Source organism: Onychomys torridus, chromosome 12 (genome assembly GCF_903995425.1).
Source record: "Onychomys torridus chromosome 12, mOncTor1.1, whole genome shotgun sequence".
Taxonomy (NCBI): domain Eukaryota; kingdom Metazoa; phylum Chordata; class Mammalia; order Rodentia; family Cricetidae; genus Onychomys; species Onychomys torridus.
Genome location: NC_050454.1, coordinates 7511091 through 7534943, shown reverse-complemented (window position 1 = coordinate 7534943; position 23853 = coordinate 7511091). Strand labels below are relative to the sequence as shown.

Genomic DNA, 23853 nt, shown 5'->3' with positions numbered 1-23853 from the left:
AGTCAAGCTTTCCCTATTTGCAGACGACATGTTAGCATACATGAGTGACCCCAAAAATTCAACCAAGGAACTGATACAGCTAATAAAAACCTTCAGCAACATAGCAGGATACAAGATCAACTTCAAAAATCAGTAGCCCTCCTATATACAGTAGACAAACAGGCTGACAAGGAAATCAGAGATACATCACCCTTTACAATAGCCACAAATGATATAAAATACCTTGGGGTTACACTAACTAAGCATGTGAAGGACCTATATGACAAGAACTTTAAGTCCCTGAAAAAAAGAAATTGAAGAAGATGTCAGAAAATGGAAAGATCTCCCATGCTCATGGATAGGCAGGATTAACACAGGAAAAATGGCGATCTTACCAAAAGCAATCTACAGATTGAAGGCAATCCCTATCAAATTACCAACACAATTCTTCACAGATCTGGAAAGAATAATACTCAACTTCATATGGAAAAACAAAAAACCCAGGATAGCCAAAAGACTCCTGTACAATAAAACAACCTCTGGAGGCATCACAATCCCTGACCTCAAGCTCTACTGTAGAGCTACTGTAATAAAAACAGCTTGGTACTGGCATAAAAACCGACATGTGGACCAATGGAATTGAATTGAAGACCCTGACATTAACCTGCACACCTATGAACATATAATTTTTGACAAAGAAGCCAAAATGTACAATTGAAAAAAGAAAGCATCTTCAACAAATGGTGCTGGCATAACTGGATGTCAATGTGTAGAAGGCTGCAAATAGATCCATATCTGTCACCAAGCACAAAACTTAAGTCCAAGTGGATCAAAGACCTCAACATAAATCCAGCTACTCTGAACCTGATAGAAGAGAAAGTAGAAAGTACTCTTGAACCCATTGGCACCGGAGATCACTTTCTAAATATAACACCAGTAGCACAGACACTGACAGAAACAATCAATCAATGGGACCTGTTGAAACTGAGAAGCTTTTGTAGAGCAAAGGACACAGTCAATAAGACAAAGCTACAGCCTACAGAATGGGAAAAGGTCTTCATCAACCCCACATCTGACAGAGGGCTGATATCCAGAATCTATAAAGAACTCAAGAAATTAGACATCAAAATGCCCAACAGTCCAATTAAGAAATGGGCTATAGAACTAAACAGAGAATTCTCAACAGAGGAAGTTCAAATGGCTGAAAGACATTTAAGGAATTGCTCAACATTCCTCATTATCCATGAAATGCAAATAAAAATGACTCTGAGATACCACCTTACACCTGTCAGAATGGCTATGATTAAAAGCACAGAAGACAGCTTATGCTGGAGAGGATGTGGAGCAACGGGAACTCTCCTCCACTGCTGGTGGGAATGCAAGCTTGTACAGCCACTTTGGAAATCAATATGGCACTTCCTTAGAAAATTGGGAATCCATCTCCCCCAAGACCCAGCTATACCACTCTTGGGCATATACCCAAGGAATGCTCAATCATACCACAAGGGCATTTGCTCAACTATGTTCATATCAGCATTGTTTGTAATAGCCAGAACCTGGAAACAACCTAGATGCCCTTCAACTGAAGAATGGATAAAGAAAATATGGTACATATACACAATGGAGTACTACTCAGCAGAGAAAAACAATGACATCATGAGGTTTGCAGGCAAATGGATGGACCTAGAAAAAAATCATCCTGAGTGAGGTAACCCAGATTCAGAAGGACAAACACGGTATGTACTCACTCATAGGAGAATACTAGATGTAAAAAAAAGATAACTAGACTGCTACACAACTCCACGGAAGCTACCTAGAAAACGGGACCCTAGGAAAGACCCAAGGATCACCCAATGACAGAGAAATGGATGAGATCTACATGAACAACCTGGATGACAGTGGGAGTAATGAAGGGCAAGTTTTGAGGGAAATAAAACCTGGGGGAGCAGGAGATCCCAGCTGGATCAAGAACAGAAAGGGAGAACGAGGAATAACAGACCATGATAAATGAAGACCACATGAGAACAGGAATAGGCAGAGTGCTGGAGAGGTCCCCAAAAATCCACAATGATACATCCTCTATAGACTGCTGGCAATGGTGGAGAGAAAGCCTGATCTGACCTAGTCCTGTGATCAGATGGCTAAAAACCCTAACTGTCGTGCAGAGAGGGGAGATCCTTAGCCAGGCCCCAGGTGGAGCTCCAGGTGTCCAACTGTCGAGAAAGAGGAGGGTCTGCAAGAGTGTGAATTGTTGAATCCAAGATAACAAAAAGCACAGGGACAAATAGCCAAACGAATGGAAACACATGAATTATGTACCAAAGGCTGTGGAGCCCCCAGCTGGATCAGGCCCTCTGGATAAGTGAGACAGTTGAATAGCTTGATCTGCTTGGGAGGCACCCAGTCTGTGGGACCAGGATCTGTCCTTAGTGCATGAGCTGGCTGTTTGAAACCTTGGGCTTACAAAGGGACACTTTGCTCAGTTTGGAAGGAGGGGACTGGACCTGCCTGTACTGAATCCACCAGGTTTAAATGAATCCCAAGGGGTGCCTTGATCCTGGAGGACATGGGAATGGAGGGGAGGGGCTGGGGGGAAGGTGGGGTTGGGGTGCGAGGGAGGAGGACAGGGAAACCCATGGGTAATGTAAAAAATTTAAAACACATGATAATAAAGAAGAAAAAAATGAAAATACAGATGTGAACACAGAAATTACTTTAACAACAAACTAATTCCTAATTTAGTAAGTTTTATTTGATCGATTATAACATTGTAAGACTGCCTAACTATTGATACACAACGTATAAAAAGTGAATTTGAAATTACATTTTTCTGAGATTCAATATCCTATGCCTTCCTTATGTACTTGTAGACAAATGGACGACTGCTACTTATGTTTCATTCATTCTTACACTTCTAACAATCGTGAAGGATGCATAATTCAGGAAAAAATTCCCAAAGGAGTTTTTCTTATGACCCTTGAACTCTGCTTTTAGTTATTTCTAAAGGCATGTTTTTACTTTGCCAATAATATGTGACTCTAGCAGTTCTATTACATCTTTGCTATCTTTGAGTACTTTTGGTTTTCATGATTATCTAAGATATCAAATTATGTCTCGTTATTGCATTCATGGATTTTTCAAGCATGATTTAGGCACTAGGGTGTTGACACTATCAGAACCAACATATTGAGCCTCTTTACAAAGATGGCAGCTTTCCCTTAAGAGTTTTCATTTAGCTGACTCATTGTTTTGCATCAGATGTTCTAGGTGCCGGAGTTCTCTCCTTTATTTCTTATTCACCACAGTGTTATTTTGAGAGTTCACAGAGTCATCGGCTGGGTGCATCCATTACCTTTCTGTTTCACCTTGGCTGCCTGCTCAGCTTCCCCTTTGGTATTTCGAGCATGACAGACATAGTTGCGCCTGAGATCCTCAGGGGTGACTTTCTTGATGCTCAACACCAGAGTCCTTGTTTCATCTTCTGTTTTAGAATAACTTATACTACACACAAGGAGAAAGAAATCAAAACGTTTGTGAGACACTAGGGCTATGCCCTCTGTGTGAATAAGAAGTAAGCAACTGTAGAGTTCTGGGTGAGAGCAGATGTAATGCTGACAAGGGTCTCATCATACCACACATCATCCTAATGCTGGAAAAACCCAGTGCTAGGTTCTTACTACATCTCTTTCATCACAGCCATATGCCACCTTGCTCTACATGCTGAGGCACGATGCCTGTATCAGCTTGAAAAGAACCTTCTGGTATCAGACTTGGTTGGGGTTTGATCCATGTTTTGTCATTTAATGCTCTGTACCTTGGGCAGTGTCATTAAACTTCCTATGTTTGGGCTGTTTTGTATAAGAGTGTATTATGTGACTAATTTACTGAAAGACCCTGAAGACAGAACATGCATCTACACTGCAGCAGGGCTTGATGAATGCTCATCTGAGCTATCCTAACCCCACAGTAACTGTCATGCTGCAGAGATACTGGAAGCTTGACTTCCAAACCCAGGCAGGATGTTTGTGTGAAATGTTGCAACTGCATAGTTAAATCCTAACATGCAAAGAGAAGAAAGCTCAGAACAAGAAACCTGAACTGTAAAGTAGATATACCCAAACTGCAGTAAGTCTAAGACCAAGATTTAAAACCCCTTCAACTACTTGTCTCAAAGGGGTCTACATATATCTCTCCTTCAGCTGACCCACATCCAGGTTTTCCTTTAGATTAGACATACTGTCAGTCATAAAAATGTGTTTAAGGGCCCAGTAGTTTTCTCCCAAGCTTAATTTCCTTCTCTCCTGAACACTGCAAGTTTGTCTTAATTGCAGCAAAGTAGAATGACATGACTTTGTTCTCATAAGCATTTATTTAATATGAAAATGGAAAATCTCAATTCTCAGAATTCCTGAAATGATCAATAACTGTCCCTCAGGGCCTTGAGCTGAATCTTTCATCAGTTCCTTCTCTAAAACATGCAATGTTTGGAGGCTTTATTTTTTCACTTTCATTTTTTTTCTCTGCTTCTCTAATGTCTGGGTCTTTGAACACAAAATTTATTTTACCAGTTTTCATTTCTTAACTTAGCAAATTTCATTTGAACACTGTTTTATCTGTTGAGTGCCACCTAATCCCCCGAAAAAGACAGAATCTCCTAAGAACTCCTGTAATACCTCCTCCTCAGTCACTTATTTATCATATAACATTTAAATGCCTGTTATCTCACTGTTTTAACTAAGTAGGATAAGAAGCTGTTCAAAGTTGATACTTTGTAATTTCTCCACAATCTCAACTTGATAGTAGGGAAGAAAAAGGTTTTGAATTGTAGAAATTCAATTAGCTTAAGGTCTGCTTGCACAAGGTGATAAAACTTGGGATCCCCCAATACTCTGTCACATACTTGATCACTGTGATTTATTAGTTTCTGTAGCAAACCAATTCTCACCAGCAATTTATACCTTGCTTATAGAGAAATCTCCAGTCTTCAGAGACCTGAATATTCCTCTTTGTTAAATCCCTAAAAATTTCCAAGTTTACTTAAGAATAAAGTGACCCATGTTGTCATTTTAAGAGAGGTCTGCATTATTACCTATTAGCTTTTAAATATTAGCTCTTTGAGACCTTTGTACATTTACTATTTAAAGTGAAATTTAAAGAACAAAAATGTTAACATTTAACAAGTAATTCTCAAGTATCAGGGGAAGATAGGAAAGGTATGGTTATGAAATAAACATAATTAGGAGAGATGCAAATATCTGGACACACTTCAGGATTAAAACAGATAACACAAATACTTTCATGTAACAACATCCCAACATTTCTCCTTCTCATTTATCTTTTCATTCATGAGGGAGATATATTCCATATATTTCTAAATGAGAATCATAAACATGTGAAGTTTGTAGAGTTTAGGACAATATGGTGCATGCCCCGTGGGACAACTGTGATGAAGATATTCAGCCTCAAGACAATGCTAATTCCAAATCTGGCATTCAATCTGGCCAGAGTCTCCACTTGATTTGCAAGTTCAGTAGCCCTGCTTTGGGATGCAGTGACTGAAGACTTGGAAATCTTGCTGAATTATATTAAAGGAAAAACAATCATCACGTACATTGAATAGTATTCATCAAGACCTTAGATTGAGAATGACCAGAGCTCCTGCATACACCCATGATGACCAGAGCTCCTGCATATGCCCATGATACCTTTCATTAGTAGTTACGTCAGCAGTGACATCCTCAGGCTTCTTTCCATCAATAGTCCACCAGATCTCATTATGGGATTCCATGATAAAACTGAAATAGACTTTACAGGGGATGAGAAGTTCCTCTCCTAACAAACAAACAAATTTAATAGATGTCATTAATCTATATTAATCCATCAATATGCATCTTCCATATGACTAATGTTGACCTGATTCTCTAGTGGCCACTAAAAGGCAATATACCATATGTCATTCTAACACCAAATGCACAAAAGGATAAAACCAAGAATAGAAGCCCAGGGGTAGTAAATAAAATCACCAAAATGGCCATTTTTTTTAAACACTATATAAGTATGCCCTAAAATGCCAGAAGACCTCTGGTGACATTCTTTTTAGGCCCCCAAACCTCCCATTTTGTTATTCCCCTTACAAACTGTTACTGTCTTAGTTTTTCTTTTCAGCTGTGATAAAACACCATGACCAAGGTAAGTTATAAAAGAGAGTATTTAATTTTGAGTTCATGGTTCCAGAGAGTTAAAGGCTATGACCATCACAACAGGGAACAGAGCAGCAGGCCAGCAGGCATGATGCTGGAGCAATGGCTGAGAGATCACAGCTCATCAAAAACATGAGGCAGAGAGAGCTAACTGGGAATGGCATGGGATTTTTGAAGCATCAAAGTCCACTCCCAGCCATGGTTCCTAATCCTTCTCAAAATGTTCTACAAACTGGGCATTAAGAATTGAAATATATAAGCCTATGGGGGTTATTGTCTTTCAAACTACCATAGTGACCAATAAAAGAGTCGCTAGATGATGGGTCCTTGAGGATGGAGTGATCTTATCACTAAGACAACTGTGATATCATCACTAAGAGAACTGGCCAGGGAATACATTTCTCCAAACATGCAGAAACTTAGTTTAAAACAGCAGTTCTAAGCGATGTAGCTGAGATGGCTCATGAGATGAGGGAGGTTGGTTCACAAACGGTGATAACAGTGCCAACAACTATGTCAAGACCAATATAATAGAGCTAAATACTTACACTTGCTATAGTTTGACTTTATTCTTTAAGAGTCATATACATTTATATAATGAAGTTGGACTGTTCTCATCCTGTCAAAACCATCATCTTTCCACTCCCCCAGTCACCTTCTTTTCACCAACAAGCCTCCTCACACTTTGATGTTGTGTGTGTGTGTGTGAAGCCCTGAATTTAATCATGAGTGTTTGCATGAGTGTGGGTGCTATTTACTAAAACACGGGCAACTTCTCATTGACTATAGTACTGAGGAAAATAAGTGCTGTTGAGTGTCTAAATTTAAATGGGAAATCTGTTTCCCCTCCCGGAGCTTAGGGAACATTAATGAAGGTAAAGCAGAAAGGATATAAGCGCCAGGGGATGTAGAGGAGTCCACAAACCAGTTACTTAAAGTTACAGACATATGTGTATATGCTCCTTAGGTAAAGGGACTGTGTTATAGATGTATCCACTGGGGATGAGCACCTCACGACCAGTGGATCTCTACATTTTCATCAGTATTTTCTTTGCTGCAAAGAGAAGCTTCTTTGATGAGGGCTGAGAATTAGCTGTGGGTATTTAAACAGAAGTCAGAAATTATCCTAGTTTGTGCAAACGGCAACAGTAGGTTCTCCTCTAGATTTCATGATCTTACCACCTGGTTATGTTTACAGAGTCAGGCCTGAATTCCTAAGTATTGAGAAGGCTTTAAGTCTAATTGAGCAGTTGTTGGTTAGCCCTGGTATAGAAGTGCCATTATTGCACCTTTTGGGAGATCTTGATATTCTGGGTAATGTGGTTTGTAGGCTTTGCAGACTGGTAGAACTATTAATCCCTTCTCTCCTTGGGAAGCTTGCATATCTCCTTCCCATACTATGAGAGCTAGTCCTCAAGGAAGAGACGTCTAGGTTAGATCTAGATTGATTCTTTCAAGTTGTGTGTTCAAAGTGTGCTGGATCATTAGTGATAGGATCTTACTTTCAATTTTGGAGAGGCAATCAAGGACAACAGTGACAGCCTATATTGTTTGGGGAGGTTTTTGAACTCTCCTGACCAACAACTTGAAAGGAGATTTCCTATGTCTCGCACTGTTAAACATTGTTAAACAGTCTATATTTGGGGGGGGCAAGCAATTTTTATCCCAGGTGGTATGTAAAACTTCATATACATATAAATATATATGTTTGTATATATATATATATGCATAAAATGTAACTTTAAGTAAACATAAAATATCATAATTCCCTAGAGCTTATCTAAATATCCTTAGGTTATATATTCCTCCTTCTTCCCTCTCCTGTGCTTCCCTCCTCCCTCCTTCCCAAGTAAGTCTTCCCTACCCTAGGTATTTATTCTTAATCAAACAGCATGAGGTCTTTTAAAAATTGATGTCTGACAGAAGCAAAAGCTGAAATGTTTGCACATTAAAGAGCATTTGTAGGTCACATTGTTAGTAAGAATTGGGTAAGGATTTGACCCAGCTTGGAACTGTCACACCAGCCTGCTGAGAATAACTCTGCTTTGTGGTTGTATTCTTGCCTAGACTCTAAAGAAACCTCTAATTATCTTGGATTTAACTGACTAACATTGACTCCAGACCTTCCACTACAATGCATGGCTTCTCTGACTTCACCCTACAGATTTTGAGTCCTTGTTTTCATAAGGAAGGTTGAAATGAACAGGAGTTTAGGAATGCTTTGGAATTGTGGCATGATAAGTAGATGAAATGTAGTTGGGTGGCTGACAGGTTTGTAATTCAGCAGTGGCAAGAATGTTCAAACTACCACACAAAGCCCATATGAACTCTAGGAAATACAATCCATTTGAGGCTGGTCAACCCTCTTAACACATCCTATACTCCTTACAAGGCCAATCATATATGAAAACTCATTAGGACATTTCCTTTTTGGCAACCCACCTATACAATCTCTGGCTCTATAACCTTCAGTCCACATAAGCAACTGTTCTTCTACATTTTTTATTGAATCTAGAATAGTTTTACTGAATAGAAGATGATGTAAAAGTGTTAGAATTGTCTATGATTTTCTACTCTATAGTAGTAGGCTTTCAGTCATATGAACAACAAATAATCTCTTACTTGAAAATTTATGAATGATTTCTTTCTGGAATAAAAGTTAAGAAAACATATAGGTGGCTCGGGGAGGCATGACAACCGTTTGATAGTGTTCTGAATGCAGCATGCATGGAGCTCTTTTTCCCAAGATACTCTCAGTTCTGTCTGATTCCATGCTCTACGCTCTGAAGAGGAAGCAGAAACTTAAAAGCTGTCTTGTGCTATTATTACAGCCTTGGCAAACCAAAGCCCTGTGCAAAGTCAAGTTTTCATCAGACAATAATCCCGGAGGGAGACAAGGAGCAAAGGATAAAGGACCCTACACTGGAAGAGGCTGAACTCCCGAGCTGCCGTGAGATCGGCACAGCAGCTGATCTTCATTGCCGTGGCTTTTGATCAGATTTCAGTTTAAATCTGTGCATTTCCTTACAATTAGCCTTTCCTGTTTCATACTAACCTGTATTTCGCTTCTTGTAATTAAGAGATTCTAACCAAACATCAGAATCACACCTCTAATTACCTGGTTCTTTCTCATAGACAACACGTTCATTCGGAGAATAGATCTGGGGTGGTAATGCATCTTTTGGCGAGCCTATGATAGGAAATGCAAAAGGAGGATGTTAAATCATTCGGGCATATGCAAAACTATGTCGAACTTGTTTAAATTCCTGGCATAGTTTGTCAATTCTTAAGAAGGCCTACAGTCAAATATATACTCAATTCCTGGACTTCACTCACTGACAATAAACAAAATGTGATGTAATAGGAAATATGTATTCACTGCTATTGCTTATTCCCAACACAACACTCCTGAGAGCCTGAGAGCCCTTTACTTTCCTGAGTGCTGTGGGTGGCATGAGCATCCTTCACTGTAGTTCTCTGTTCTTTACTTTTAGTCCCCAGTTCCTGAACCAAGAGCCTGTGAGTCCCTCAGACTCTTGGAAGACAGAGCCCTCAATCTATGGGGTCTGTGCAAACTCCAGGTAGTTAGTATCAGAATGATTAAACTGTAGGAAACACAGATGGTGTCTCAAAGAATTGGAGAATGGCTTGGTGTGGAAAATTCACACATTTGGTGACAGAAGGATTGTGAGCACAGAAACACAGTTTTTCTGTTGCAAAAATCCAAACAAAATATATTGAATCCCCTGTACTCTTGCCATATTAGAAATAACTTTTTTTCACATTGTATTTCTTCTCTTTTAATTTCCAAGCTACTTTTGCCACAAGTATTCAACACATGGAACTACATGCTTTCCATTTGTAAACCATGCTTATTATTCATGCTTATTATCTAAGTATTTCTTCCTCAAGTGCTCAGAATGTCTAGTATTGGACCTGGATACTATTAAATGAATATTTAGCAGCATAGAAAATTTAAGACACATCTACATATTTCTGATTGATACTGGATTACTAGTCAAATGTTCATGCCTGGAAATGCTGCAATTTGTATTGTCTACACATGAGTGGATTACTAGTCAAATGTCCATGCATGGAAAAGCTGCTCTTTGTATGGTCTATACATGTATGTTAAAGTACCTTAAAAAAGTTTGCAGTGTAGTGTTTTTTTTTTTAAATGTTTATTTTTATTTTTTGGATATGAATGTTTGGTCTGCATGTATGCCTATGTATCACATGCATGTCTGGTACCTGTGAAGGCCAAAAGAGGGTCTCAGATTCCTTGGGTCCTCTAGAAGAGAAGTCAGCAATTTTAAACACTGACTCTTCTCTCTAGCCACAGTATAGAATCTGAGAGTGTGGGTTTAAAGACCGACCAGGTTCTCAGCCAGATTTCTCCATATATTACTCATGAGTATATTTTACTTTGAAAAGTAAATTTTCTGTAACTAAATATGGTAAATGAAAGTCACCTTGAAGTTTCATTATTAGGAATAAATTACATAAAAAAGTTAAGTATCCTTTAGTGAAGTTTGATTATATACCCACTGTGCTTCAGCTATGAAAAGTGAACTTGTGGCATTTGAATGTTAGTTAAAAATGACTTCTACACCCTGGATCTATCAACTTCTTTATATATAAACCTGTGACCAAGAACACCTGTTTTTACCTTTCCAAATACAGATAAAACTACATACATATAGACATAAAAATTATAAAAAATTTCTAAGATGAATATAATCGATATAAATCATCTGGTTTCTAAAACACACTCAGATTATAAATTTAGTCTTCTTTTTACTTTTGAATTAATTCCCAACCCAGTATCATTCCAAAAGTAATTGAAAAAAAGTAACTAAATGGTGGATTTAGATTTTACTTGTGCTGTGTTAAAAGCCTGTTCTCTCTCTCTCTCTCTCTCTCTCTCTCTCTCTCTCTCTCTCTCTCTCTCTCTCTCGTAGTAATTTATATCAAATCCAATAGCAGATTAACTAGAGGAAAAATCTTGGACAAAGATTTGGAATTTAAAATCATTCCACTAAATTATGCAGCACCTCTACACAGTGTCTCCATCTAGTAAAAGGTGGGATATGAAGAAGGATCACTCAAGTATACCTAAACCTGTTAAACACAGTTCCCATCTCTTTCTCCCTCTGTCTTGTCATGCAGCTAAGACTGAGGGCTTGTTCAAAGTCATGTGACTAACAGAGGGCACTGATGGAGTGTGAGCACCCATCTATCCAACTGTGTTCTCCTTCTCTGGTATGCTCATCACTGATTCACACATGCAGTAAGTTAACCATCACTTACTGAATGCTTACTGTGTACATGGATCTGCTTACAGGCTCTTGGGTTAGTGCAGTGAATAAATTCTGTATCTTTTTTTTAGTAGTGTTTGACCAATTATGTATAATAACCCATTAAGAGCCTAAACAAAATCATAGCCCTTGTGTGACATACTTGTGAATGACAGGTAATGCTTACCTACCACCTTTACACTCACAGTCCTGGTGAGGTGAAAGTGGCGTCCGTTTTCAGAATATGTAACAACACATGTATAATTTCCATTGTTTGAGACCAAGGGGATGAAAAAGGTCAAGTTCATACCATCAGGTACTACATTATGAAAATCCACTATTTCGGTACAACCCTAGAATAAGAAAAAGCTGTTCACTGTTTAGATAAATGAACACATATAACACATGTAAAAAGTGGCTTTGACACCTCATTTTACACAGAACATCCAAATATCTATGCTATACTTTTACAAAAATATTTATTCAAGCATCTGGATAATATTATTTGCAAAAAATATTTGGATTAAGTATAACTTTTTTTGTGCATAAGAGAAATTAAAATTCTAATTCAAGATGAGACCTCAAAATCAAGCTTTCTGTCTCAGGTTCAGTTTTCAAATTCTTGGAATCCCTTGATGACAGTGAATCAAGATTCATGTTTTGCAATAATAACTAAAGACATATGAATGACCGCAAGCTCTCCTTTAGAAGACAATCATAGGCCTTTTTCTGTCACTCCTCACTGATTCCGCTAATTCAGGAATCTGGCCACTTTAGTAAACCTGAAACCAATTTTAACATACAATTTTGGTATTCTTGACCATTCTATTTCATTAAATTTCTCTGTTAGTCATTTTCAACAAAGTTTTGTGTTTTTCTCTTACTTTATTCCATTTTTCTTGTGCTTTTAATTGGTCACCCCAAAATGTATGAGCCTTATAAAGGCTCAATAAGTTATTTTTTGCTTCTAACTCATATTTTTATATAAAGCAGTTGATATTTAAAATATAAAAATGGAGTTTCATGTTTTTTTGTTTCATGTAAAATAAAAACCATAGTCCTGTTTTATATTTTAGTCTTGGGCTATGTGGTTTTATTTTAGCAAAAAGTCAATGCATCACATGTGACAAAAATCCACTTTAAACATTTACTTTGCAAATTTCTTTGGTTTATCTTTTAAAACTTAATAATTTGTAAATGACAAAAATATTATATATTTTTTTTTTTGTTTTTCAAGACAGGGTTTCTCTGTGCATTATATTATCTTTAAGGACCTGAGGTCTTTAAGTTTCTGGACATATGTTACTGACTTGCATTTTAAATTTCCTGTATTTTACACATTTAACATTGAAGTCCTGGATGCTTAAGGTGGTTTTTTCCTTTTTCTTCAATTCCTGGAAGGTGCATTTTGAAAGATGACAGTTACCCTCAGAAATGTATTTTGCAAGACTTTGTCACAGAAAATACAGTTGTGCCTCATGGAAATGAAGAGGAACTGATATTGGCTCAGGTATGACATTTTCTCAATCCATTTCTTCTGTTGGATAAGCAGCCCTTCCAGACACTTATCACATCAGGACCCCAAGGTTACCACAAAATAGGAAGTCATAAAGGTTGACAATTTATAATGAATTCATGTCAGACATGGTTTTGGCTGAGTTTAATCTGTCTTTAGAACTCTGTTTGACGGGACAGCACATTTCATTTGAACAGCAGCAAGAGAACGTTCCTTCATTTGTTGACTTAGCTGTTTTTAAATCCCTGTGAAACAGGCAGATCAGGCTGAACGTGCCCCAGTTTTACTGATAGAAAAATAAATGAGGTAGATAAAAAGACATCCTAGACAGCACAACACAGTGCTGAAACTCTTCCAGGTGCTAGAATAAAGGTCTCTCACTGGATTCTGAACTAAAAATGAAATTTTATTCAAAAGCTTGGGTTAAAAAATTACAGCAGGACATATGTTTAACATGCTATCTTATCTCATTTGTTCTCAACTTACTATTCTTATCCCATTTTATGAATGAGGAAACAAAGATGTGTAAAAGTGAACTGTTGATTTCTTACAGTTTGGTAGTTCTGGGAATGGAATTTGAACCTGGACATATTTATTGCAATTGTGAATCAAATTACATTTGTCTCAGAGCTTTACTTTTAATACCACAGTACACTGTGTCCTCATCCTATATCGCAACCCTGCATTGATGCCATAGCTCTACTTCTATGCCATACCCCTGCATCTGTCATACTCAACGCCAACTCCGTGCTAATAGTGTGATATACCTAGTTTCTACAGTGAGGGCGAAACTCAAAAGCATGCTTGTCCCCACAAAGAGGCAGATATTTTTACTTAATTTGTCAACAGCATCTTTGAGAATATATTGAAATCTGCTTCAAAGCTGTTAGGCCTGTAGCATTTTATGAATGAGAAGGGAGGAAATGTTTTCCATTTTAAATATGTACATGTGCAGTGTGGTACATTAACACATTGTTATATTACAAATGCACATTAATTTTAGCCTGTAGTGTTGAGTTAGGACTTTTTTCATACAAATAGCTCCCACTCTAGGCTTTTCAATATGTACCCCCAAAGATGTTATTTTTGTAGATAATAAACTAATCCTGAAAATAATCTTTGTGATAGTTTCAGACATACTTGCATAGAATTCAGAAGAAAGCTGACATGGACAAAGACAGGTAGTTACACAAAGAACAGAAATCAGGCTTTCTAAAAACAAGAAACTAGTTAGCACTAAGTGAACGTCTTCAATGGAGCAAAGACTTGTAGGACTAGCAAACAGCCCTTCTATCTAGTCCATCAGTTCCTCGTTCTGAATTCAAAAGAGAGAAGTTAAATACAAGAGCAACTGGCCAGCCACACAATGGTTGCTATGACAACCAACCATAACATGTAAGTAGGGAACAGCACATGAAATGATTTTGGGGGTCCTCGAGAGGAAATACATGTGTGAGGAGATGAAGGCTGTGGGTAGGGTGATGTCACAATGAAGTAAAGAGTGGCTTCCACTAGAGAAGTCTATTACAAAATAGGAACTGTGTAAAAATATGACTGGAAATGACATGTGTTGTTTTTTTTTTAAATTCATACATATTTTGCAACTGGAAGAGTGTCATAAACACAAAGGAAGGCATACTGGGGCCAAGAAGTGTATAGTGAGGGCCGAACAGTGAACCTATAGAAAAAAATCTTACTGGAGAAAGATTTGTGTTGGAACTTAAAATGAGACAGAAAATACTGAGAGCTATTGCGGGGAAGTAGAGACACATGCAGAACACTGTGGGCACAGGAAAGAGGGAGAAACTCACCTTCATTCTTGGAGTACTTTTTCTCTTTGTTACTCCTTACATTGCTTTATTATAATGTTAGTTTTCCTACAGTGGTCACCCTCCTCTGGGAAATGAAGTCCTGTTGGGTCAGTAAGGGGTAGATAAGCACTGCGTCTACATGGCCTGTGATTGGGTCAATATTTGGCATATTGAACTCAACGTGTTTGTGTTACATGATTAAAAATGCAAAACGTATGAAAGCAGAACAGATACATGACACATAATTGAGAGCTCATAGAACATGTGTGGTAGTAAAATATGGACTGTTACATGTGGAGTCCATATTAGAGGGGACACAGGGAAAATGAGAATAAAAATATGTAGAGTTTAAGTTGCAATGTCTGAACAGTTAGGGTTAGCTATGGAAGCTTTGTATCTACGAAAATCTTGGCATAACTTATGTTGTACTTTCTTGGATTCTATGAAGAGTTTCGTAAGCCACTCATTTCCAATAAAGAGAACTCAGTCTTTCAGTGTTTATAAATATTTACAATGTCCCTTCTATGTGCCAGGCAATGTTAAGAGCTAGATGCATAATAATAAAAAATGAGATGGCATACATTTTCATGAAGTTTTACAACCCAGTCTGAATCCATTATTCAATCAATTCTTAAGTGCAATGAAGATTGTCTCAGTCTTGTGCTGTATGTTGGATGTTCAATAGAGGGAAAGAGAGACAGAACTCACACTTAGCACAGAACAAAGAAATATAATCCTTAACAATAAAAAGATGAGCTTTGAATTAAGTTCCCTCAATGGACACAGTGGATGACTCACTTGGCATGATTTTGCCTCAAGTTTTCAAAATGTTAGTTTGATTTTTGTTTTCAGTTTAAACAATGAATTTCGGGTCTTGAGGAGCCCTAAAACCACATGCAAAATGTGTGTATGTATACTTAGAATATATGGATTCTAAGTGTGCAGCTCTCCAAGAAAATATGAGCACTCCAACTTCATGCCCAAAGCTAAAAGTCCCTCTATATAGATTATTGCAAAAGGTAAGAGATGAAGAAGCATTCTAACAAGTTAATACAATCTTGCAGTAATTCAAAGTCTATCACACAGAGATTGGGTTAACTTCCCAATAGCACGTACCATGATGAAAGAAGTCTGAGCATGGTAATTTTTTTCACAGATATTCTTTTCTAAGGTTATGTCTTAGGGTTTTTATTGTTGTGATAAATCATCATGACCATAAACAACTTGTGGAGGAAATGGTTTATTTCAGCTTACAACTCTCAAGTCACACTCCTTTGCTGAGTGAAGTGGAGGCAGAAACCTGGAGAGAGGAGTGGATGCAGAGGCCATGGTGACGTGCTGTTTCTTATGCACCTCAGGACTACCTGCCTAGGGGTGGCACTATTCACAATGAATTGGGCCACCCCACATCAACCATCAATGAGGACAATGCCCTACTGTCTTGCCTATAGACTAATACTATGCATCATTGTAATTGGGGGTCTTTCCTCTTGATCTAGCCTATGTCAAGCTCACATTAAAATTCACCAGCACAATATACTTTATCATAAACAAAAGACAATAATTTAAATATTTTCTGAGAAACATCCACCAACAGTATCTGGCCAGTTGTGATTTATTTTATTTTGGATCGGGGAGGAGTTTGGGGAAGGGAATAGATTATATGAAACTTTTTTTTTTTTTTTTACATTTAAAAAATATTGAAGTGAAGATACTGTGCCAAACTTAATCACAATGGACATGAAGACATTCAGCTTTCTGTAAACCGCCATCTGTACTGACATCCATCCTGCTATATGGCAGAGGAGGATCTTCACAGTTGTCATAATATTAACATACAAAATACCCAATAAAACAGTTCCCCCCATCTCAGGGAAAATGGAAAATTGACCTCACTGTCACAAGTCTCTATAAAACGAAATTTGAATAGCCAACCATAACAATAAAAAGGGGGAATTAATTCAACCACATGACATGCATGGTGGCATGAAAAATTAGGTCTACACTGCAATATAATCTTCATCATCATCAGCAGCAGCAGCAGCAGCAGTAAGAAAAATCACACTTACCTTTAAATTTACTATGTGCTTTTCGGGTCTCTATGTAACTAACCCAACATCCTCTTACTTAAATACATACTGCATTCCAGAAGGTTTCTGACTAGCCAGCTATTTGGAATTCAGTAAATCCCTTACAAAGCATAGTACGCTTTTCAGATGAGTTACAAAATCTGCCTTGTTTGACAGTCACTTACTGAACAACTCCTGACAGGACTGCCGAAGCCCTGAATTAAGGAGCCCTACAGTGAATAAGACTGGATGGCAGAGGAAGAAATGGCATGAAGAGGAATGCTCAGCCTTGCCCCCCTTTCCCCACACTTCTCATGTGAAAACATGTGCTGTTCTATTCCTCTACCATCAGTTAATTGGAATCCATTCCATGTCCCACAATGCATAGTTTGCTCTATATACCACCATCTAGTTACAAACCAGTATAGGATCGAACATTTTCTTTCCCTTTGTAATGCTCTGAGATCTAAAAGTGGGGACTAGACTCCCCTCTCTACAGCAGTCTTAGCCAGGAAAGACTTTAGAAACACAAAGAACTGGCCTGCAGTCCAAGGCTTGTCCATTTGCAGCTTGCCTGTTGAATAAATTCAGAACTTCATGCTAAAGGATGGCCTCTTGACACATGAAGTTGAATCTTGGCTTCTAGCCCATTGGGATTTGGTAAATTTCCCAACAACATCTCATCTAGATTTTTGTTATGGTTGTAGTGTAAAAATATCCCACAAAAGCTCATGTGTTAAGACTTGGTTGCCAGGTGATAGGCTGGTGACAGGTGATTGGCTCACAAGATCTCTAACTTCATCAGTACACATACCCATTGATGAATTCCTCAGGAGCTGGCTCTAGTTGATGGAAGTAAGTCACTGGGAGCTTGCACTTCAAGACTATCTTTTCCCCTGGCTCCTTCCTTTCTGTCCCTCTACTGTCTGGGTGGCATGTTAAGCAGCTTTCCTCTGTCCTGTCTTTCAGCCATGTTGATTCTGCTTTGCTATACATCTAAGAGCACTATAGTTGGTGAATGAATTCAAATCACTGACAATATGAGCCAACACTAAAACCTTCCTCCTTTAAGCTGCCTAGTTTAGGAATTTTGTCACAGACTCAGAGATGTTGACTAACATAGTGTTATTAACTCCCAAAATATGGGAAATAAGATGCTGTGCTTTCTAAAGGTATTGGGAGAATAAAGTACAGTAGGCCATTTGGAACACACCTGTACTCTAAGCCTCCATTTCCTAAGTATTTAAGATGGGGTTTACTTTTTGGAATTTTGATAGGCACTAATGATGGTAATAAAGTACTTATCATACAGATGGCATTACTAAAGTGGAAGCCATTCATTTCCTCTTCCTCTTAGCTTTTAAGCCTCCAAGTTGTATTTCTATTACTATAGGGCACCATTTTTTTAAAATCAAGTTAGAGAATTCAGCTGAAAAAGAACTGCTGTAGATATTTAAGGATGACCGCAGAAGGTAGAAAACAGAAAGGTCATGATTCCCGTCAAACAATAAGAGAATGTACCCACTCAAAACTTTAATCTTGCTCCCAAGGTAGCAGAATTCTTCAGCTCAAAGGTGCCAGTCAATTAGACAAAGGCAGAGAAATGAAAAACAAAAATAAAAACAAAGCAATGCAACACACATTAGCAGAAGTTTTTGTCACAACCAGAAGATAGAAAGGATGGTTGTGTTCTAGTTGTCTTCTCTTTTTTTTAAAACAGGTAGGTTGCATCGTGTGTGTGTGTGTGTGTGTGTGTGTGTGTGTGTGTGTGTGTGTGTGTTTGCACATGTGTATTTGTGTATGTATGTGTATATATATGTTTGTATGTATGTGTATTTTTGTGCATTCATGTGTGTATATTTGTATGTATACACAGACTTGTAAATGGGTGAGGGTGCACGTGGCTGTGTGCTACTCTCTCCTTACTTGTTGAAACAGGTTTTCACTGAATGTATAGTCCACCATTTTACCAAGACTAGTTAGTCAGTGAGACTACAGAATCTGCCAGTCTTCATGGAGTTAGGAATGTGTATACCACAACTGACACTTTATGTGGGTGTTGGGGATCCAAACTCAAGCTCCCATGTTTGTACAGCAAAAGCTTTACCTACTGAGCCATCTCCCTTGACCCATCTATACACTGACTGTGTGGAGTCTGTCTCAGCAATTACTACAAAATAGTGATTATTTTCTCAATCTCTTATCTAGATTTTGCACCTTTAATCACTGCATGTATAGACTTTCTAGAGACTGACTTACCCACCTTCTCCTCTTCTCTCTCCTCCTCTCGTCTTGTCTCCTCTTCTCTCCTCTCTTCTCTCTCCTCCTCTCCTCTCTCCTCTTCTCTTCTCTTCTCTTCTCTTCTCTTCTCTTCTCTTCTCTCCTCTCCTCTCCTCTCCTCTTCTCTTCTCTTCTCTCTCTCTCTCTCTCTCTCTCTCTCTCTCTCTCTCTCTCTCTCTCTCTTTCTCTCCGTTTTTTGAGTCATGGTATCTCTGGGTAACAGCTCTCCTGGAATTTGCTTTGTAGACCTTGCTGTCCTGGAACTCACAGAGATCCACCTGCCTCTGCCTCCCAAGTGCTGGTATGAAAAGAGTGTGTCACCACCTCCCAGTGACCCTTTCACTCTATTTCATCTTCTGGATGCTTCAACTGTCACTTAGATGTATCCATGTCTCTATGTACAGCATGACAGTTAAGTTTCAGACCCTTGCACAAGATAGCAACTACTATCTGCTTGTTTATCTACCTGCCACCAGAAAGTCTTAGACATCTCTAGCTTAATGTGATATTTACCAAGTCCACGGCTTACTCCCCAGTGTCCTTCACCACTCATACCTTGGTTAATAGCACCACCATTCATCGAGATGGGAAATTCAAAAATTGTAATAATTTGATATGATGCATTCTAGAGTCATCTGGCCTCACAGGACATCAGCTCTTCTTATTAAAACCAGTGGAATTTCTCTCAGCCACTTTGCGGAACTTAACATTACATTTTAAAAGACAAGATGTATTTATTCTTTGCATGTGTGAGTGTTTGCCTGCATGTGTGCACATGCAATACATGATGCCTATGTAGAATTGTGTGTTTCTTTTGAGATTTCACTGAGCTGGGCAGTTATCTCATTTCTCATGTTAAACCCAACTCTGTGCTTACTATGATGAACCAGTTTGTCTTTGGCTAGTATACATACATGTGAATAGAAGGCTACAGCAATGACCACTGCAGTAAAAAGTGACTTTAAAACAGACATGAACAGGTGTCAGAATGGCTAAGATCAAAAACACTGAAGACAGCTTATGCTGGAGAGGATGTGAAGCAACGGGAACTCTCCTCAACTGCTGGTGGGAATGCAAGCTTGTACAGCCACTTTGGAAATCAATATGGCGCTTCCTTAGAAAATTGGGAATCCATCTCTCCCAAGACCCAGCTATACCACTCTTGGGCATATACCCAAGGAATGCTCAATCATACCACAAGGGCATTTGCTCAACTATGTTCATATCAGCATTTTTTGTAATAGCCAGAACCTGGAAACAACCTAGATGCCCTTCAACTGAAGAATGGATAAAGAAAATATGGTACATATACACAATGGAGTACTACTCTGCAGAGAAAAACAATGACATCATGAGGTTTGCAGGCAAATGGATGGATCTAGAAAAAAATCATCCTGAGTGAGGTAACCCAGACTGAAAAAGACAAACATGGTATGTACTCACTCATAGGAGGATACTAGATGTAAAACAAAGATAACTAGACTGCTACACAACTCCAGGGAAGCTACCTAGAAAACAGAACCCTAAGAAAGACACAGGGATCACTCAATGACAGAGAAATGGATGAGATCTACATGAACAACCTGACATGAGTGGGGGTAATGAAAGGTAAGTTTCGAGGGAAAGAGAGCTTAGGGGAGCAGGAGATCCCAGCTGGATCAAGAACAGAAAGGGAGAACAAGGAATAATAGACCATGACAAATGAAGACCACATGATAATAGGAAGAAGCAAAATACTAGAGAGGCCCTCAGAAATCCACAATGATGCCTCCACTGCAGACTACTGGCAATGGTTGAGAGAAAGCCTGCACTGACCTAGTCTGGTGATCGGATGGCCAAACACCCTAACTGTCGTGCTAGAACTCTCATCCAATAACTGATGGAAGTGGATGCATAGATCCTCAGCCAGGCCCCAGGTGGAGCTCTAGGTATCCAATTGGCGAGAAAGAGGAGGGACTGTATGAGCGAGAATTGTTGAGACCAAGATTGGGAAAAGCACAAGGACAAATAGCCAAACTAACAGAAACACATGAATTATGAACCAAAAGCTGTGGAGCCCCCATCTGGATCAGACCCTCTGGATAAGTGAGACAATTGAATAGCTTGAACTGTTTGGGAGGCACCCAGGTAGTGGGACCCAGACCTGTCCTTAGTGCATGAGGCTCGCTGTTTGGAACCTGGGGCTTATGTGGGAACACTTTGCTCAGCCTGGAAGGAGGGGACTGGACCTGCCTGTACTGAATCCACCAGGTTGAGCTGAATCCCCAGGGGAGTCTTGGCCCTGGAGGAGATGGGAATGGAGGGGAGGGCCTGGGGGAAGATGGGGGCAGGGGCAGGAGAGGGGAGGACAGGGGAACCCATGGCTGATGTGTAAAATTAAAACACAAATATCCCTATATAAAAAATAAAATTTGAAATAAAATTTTTTTAAAAAGACATGAACAAATAGATAAAGTTCTACTGGAATAACCAGAGGAACAATCCATGACAGAAGTAGAATCTGACTGCTCTGAGAGAAAATTCTAGGTAGAGGCCATGGATGGGGAATATGAGAAGAAGGATAGGATATGTGTAGGAACAGAAGTAAGAAGCAGTCGGGTGAGTGGACAAGGAAGCCTCCCCCACATATTAAGGTTTTACTTATCGGCCTGAATCTGTTAATGTTACTTCACTAATACTCTCATTTGTAAATATTTCTGTGTATATCTCTAAACTACCCCCTGCAATATAACTAAGGCCCCACTGTTCCACTTAAAAGTAATAATTCATAGGTATCATCTGTGTTCCATGCTCAGAATATTCTGCCTTTTTATTATTGTGTCTTGTAATGTATGTGAAACGGTATTCAACTATGATTTATACACTACAATCAGTTATCGTATCTTAAGCCTTTGTATCTCTCTTGCCCACTAACCATACTCTTCCCACTCTCTTCCCCTCTCCTGTTCTCTCTCTTGTCTCCGTCACTCAGTCCCTCCATTTCTCCTTTTTTCCCCTATTTATTTTAGCACACAACAAAACATATGTCTAACCCAGTTTAATCAGATGAATTACCTATTGAGTTATTGCAAAGTATGTATCTTTGTAAGCATCAGCAAGACCAGGAATATAATACTGTGACACATCCTTGCCGGCCTTCCACACAGCCCCTGTCAATCAAACCTGCCTCACCAGTCCTCACCCAAGTAGACATGATTTAAACTCTCCGAGACAGTCTCATTTTCAGTTATAATTTTCACATGTATGTGTAGGTCCATCTTTCATTCTCTCTCTTGAAAAAAAGCCTTTCATGTTTTTTTTTTTTAATTTGGCACTCCCTCCTTTTGTATCATGAGAACCATGCACATGAGGAATATAGAACCATATGGTTTGTGTTTTGCTGACTTCAAATTCATGATATAGTTCCAGGTCTTTTTATGCTCTCTGTGTTTCTGGTAGAGAACAGTGGCACATTTCAGATTTAACCCATTTGCAGAACTATAGAGAGTACTGTTCTCTCATCCGAGGAAACACTTCTACTGTGTATCATTTTGTAATGCTGGCAGTAATTGATGCTTAATGCTTGGACTTACCAATTGGACCTTGCATAATAATATTTAAAAGTTGCCATGATGATTTCATTTACTGGTAGAAATACTTCTATAAAAACATATTTATCTGCTCTATTTTGTTAACCCATGGCATAGTACTACTTTCAGAAAGAGAATAATTCTTATTTCTCTTTGTTTACTGGTTTCCAAGGTCATTCACTGACTTGCCATATAACTAGTTGAGTTTCAAATCTCTCATTACATACTCTGTTGGACTAAAAGAACTGAAAGTTTTACCATTAGCAAATTTCAGATTGCCCATTTCTTGCCCACAGAGGGTTTTAAAGTTGAGTACTAAGTCACTTCTTTAACAGGTGCCCAAGAAAGAGAATTTAAACTGGTGAACTACAGTTGTGAATTTGTCTGTTTCCCCTTGAATTCTGGCAGTCTCTAAGAACTTCATGTATTTTGAAACACTGTTGTAAGTCAGAGGCACTTCTGTTGTTGTTTTTTGTTGTTGTTGTTTTGGTTTTTCGAGACAGGTTCTCTGTGTAGCTTTGCGCCTTTCCTGGAACTCACTTTGGAAATCAGGCTAGCCTCGAACTCACAGAGCTCTGCCTGCCTCTGCCTCCCGAGTGCTGGGATTAAAGGCGTGCGCCACCAGCGCCCGGCCTCTTCTGTTGTTCTATGGCTTCCTGATGAAGTGATCATTAGTACTGGGACATGTCCATTTTCTCTCTGGTAATACTCACCGTCATAACATCTCCTTTCTTATATGTTTGCGCGACCACTCTAGCCTTCCTTCCTGTGATGGCTGTCCTTTGACTTTTTAATTTCCTCCTTTTACTTCCTGCCAGTCTTCAGCTACTGTACATTGTGTGAGCTTGGGTATGGATATACATGTATGTCTGTGTGTGTGTATATGTATGTATACATGATTGTGTATTCTCCTATGTGTGCATATGTTTGGTGTGTGTGTGTGTGTATGTTTGTGTGTGTGTGTGTGTGTGTGTGTGTGCTTGTGCATGTGTGTGTTCACATATGTATGTATGTGTAAATATGTGGGTGTGCATGTGCGCAAGTGTATATTTCTGTGTACATGTGTGCGTGTTTGTGCATATGTGCGTGCGTGTGTGTGTGTGTGTGTGTGTCCATGTGTGTGTGTGCGCAT

The 23853-nt window shown here is 38.8% G+C and overlaps 1 protein-coding gene across 5 annotated transcripts in view; it reads right to left on the bottom strand.

Moving 5' to 3' along the window:
* LOC118593803 (interleukin 1 receptor accessory protein) overlaps nt 1–23853 on the bottom strand; it is a 148645-nt gene that overhangs the window by 31201 nt on the left and 93591 nt on the right. For all 5 annotated transcript variants that reach the window (XR_004946308.1, XM_036203378.1, XM_036203377.1 and 2 more), the window contains exons 5-8: nt 11664–11829; nt 9298–9369; nt 5685–5811; nt 3332–3480 (exon numbers count right to left, since the gene is read on the bottom strand). Coding sequence is in view for 4 of the 5 variants with exons in the window: in XM_036203378.1 (XP_036059271.1) it covers nt 3332–3480; nt 5685–5811; nt 9298–9369; nt 11664–11829 (514 nt within the window). In the remaining variant the exon portion in view is untranslated. The remainder of the gene's footprint in view (nt 1–3331; nt 3481–5684; nt 5812–9297; nt 9370–11663; nt 11830–23853) is intronic.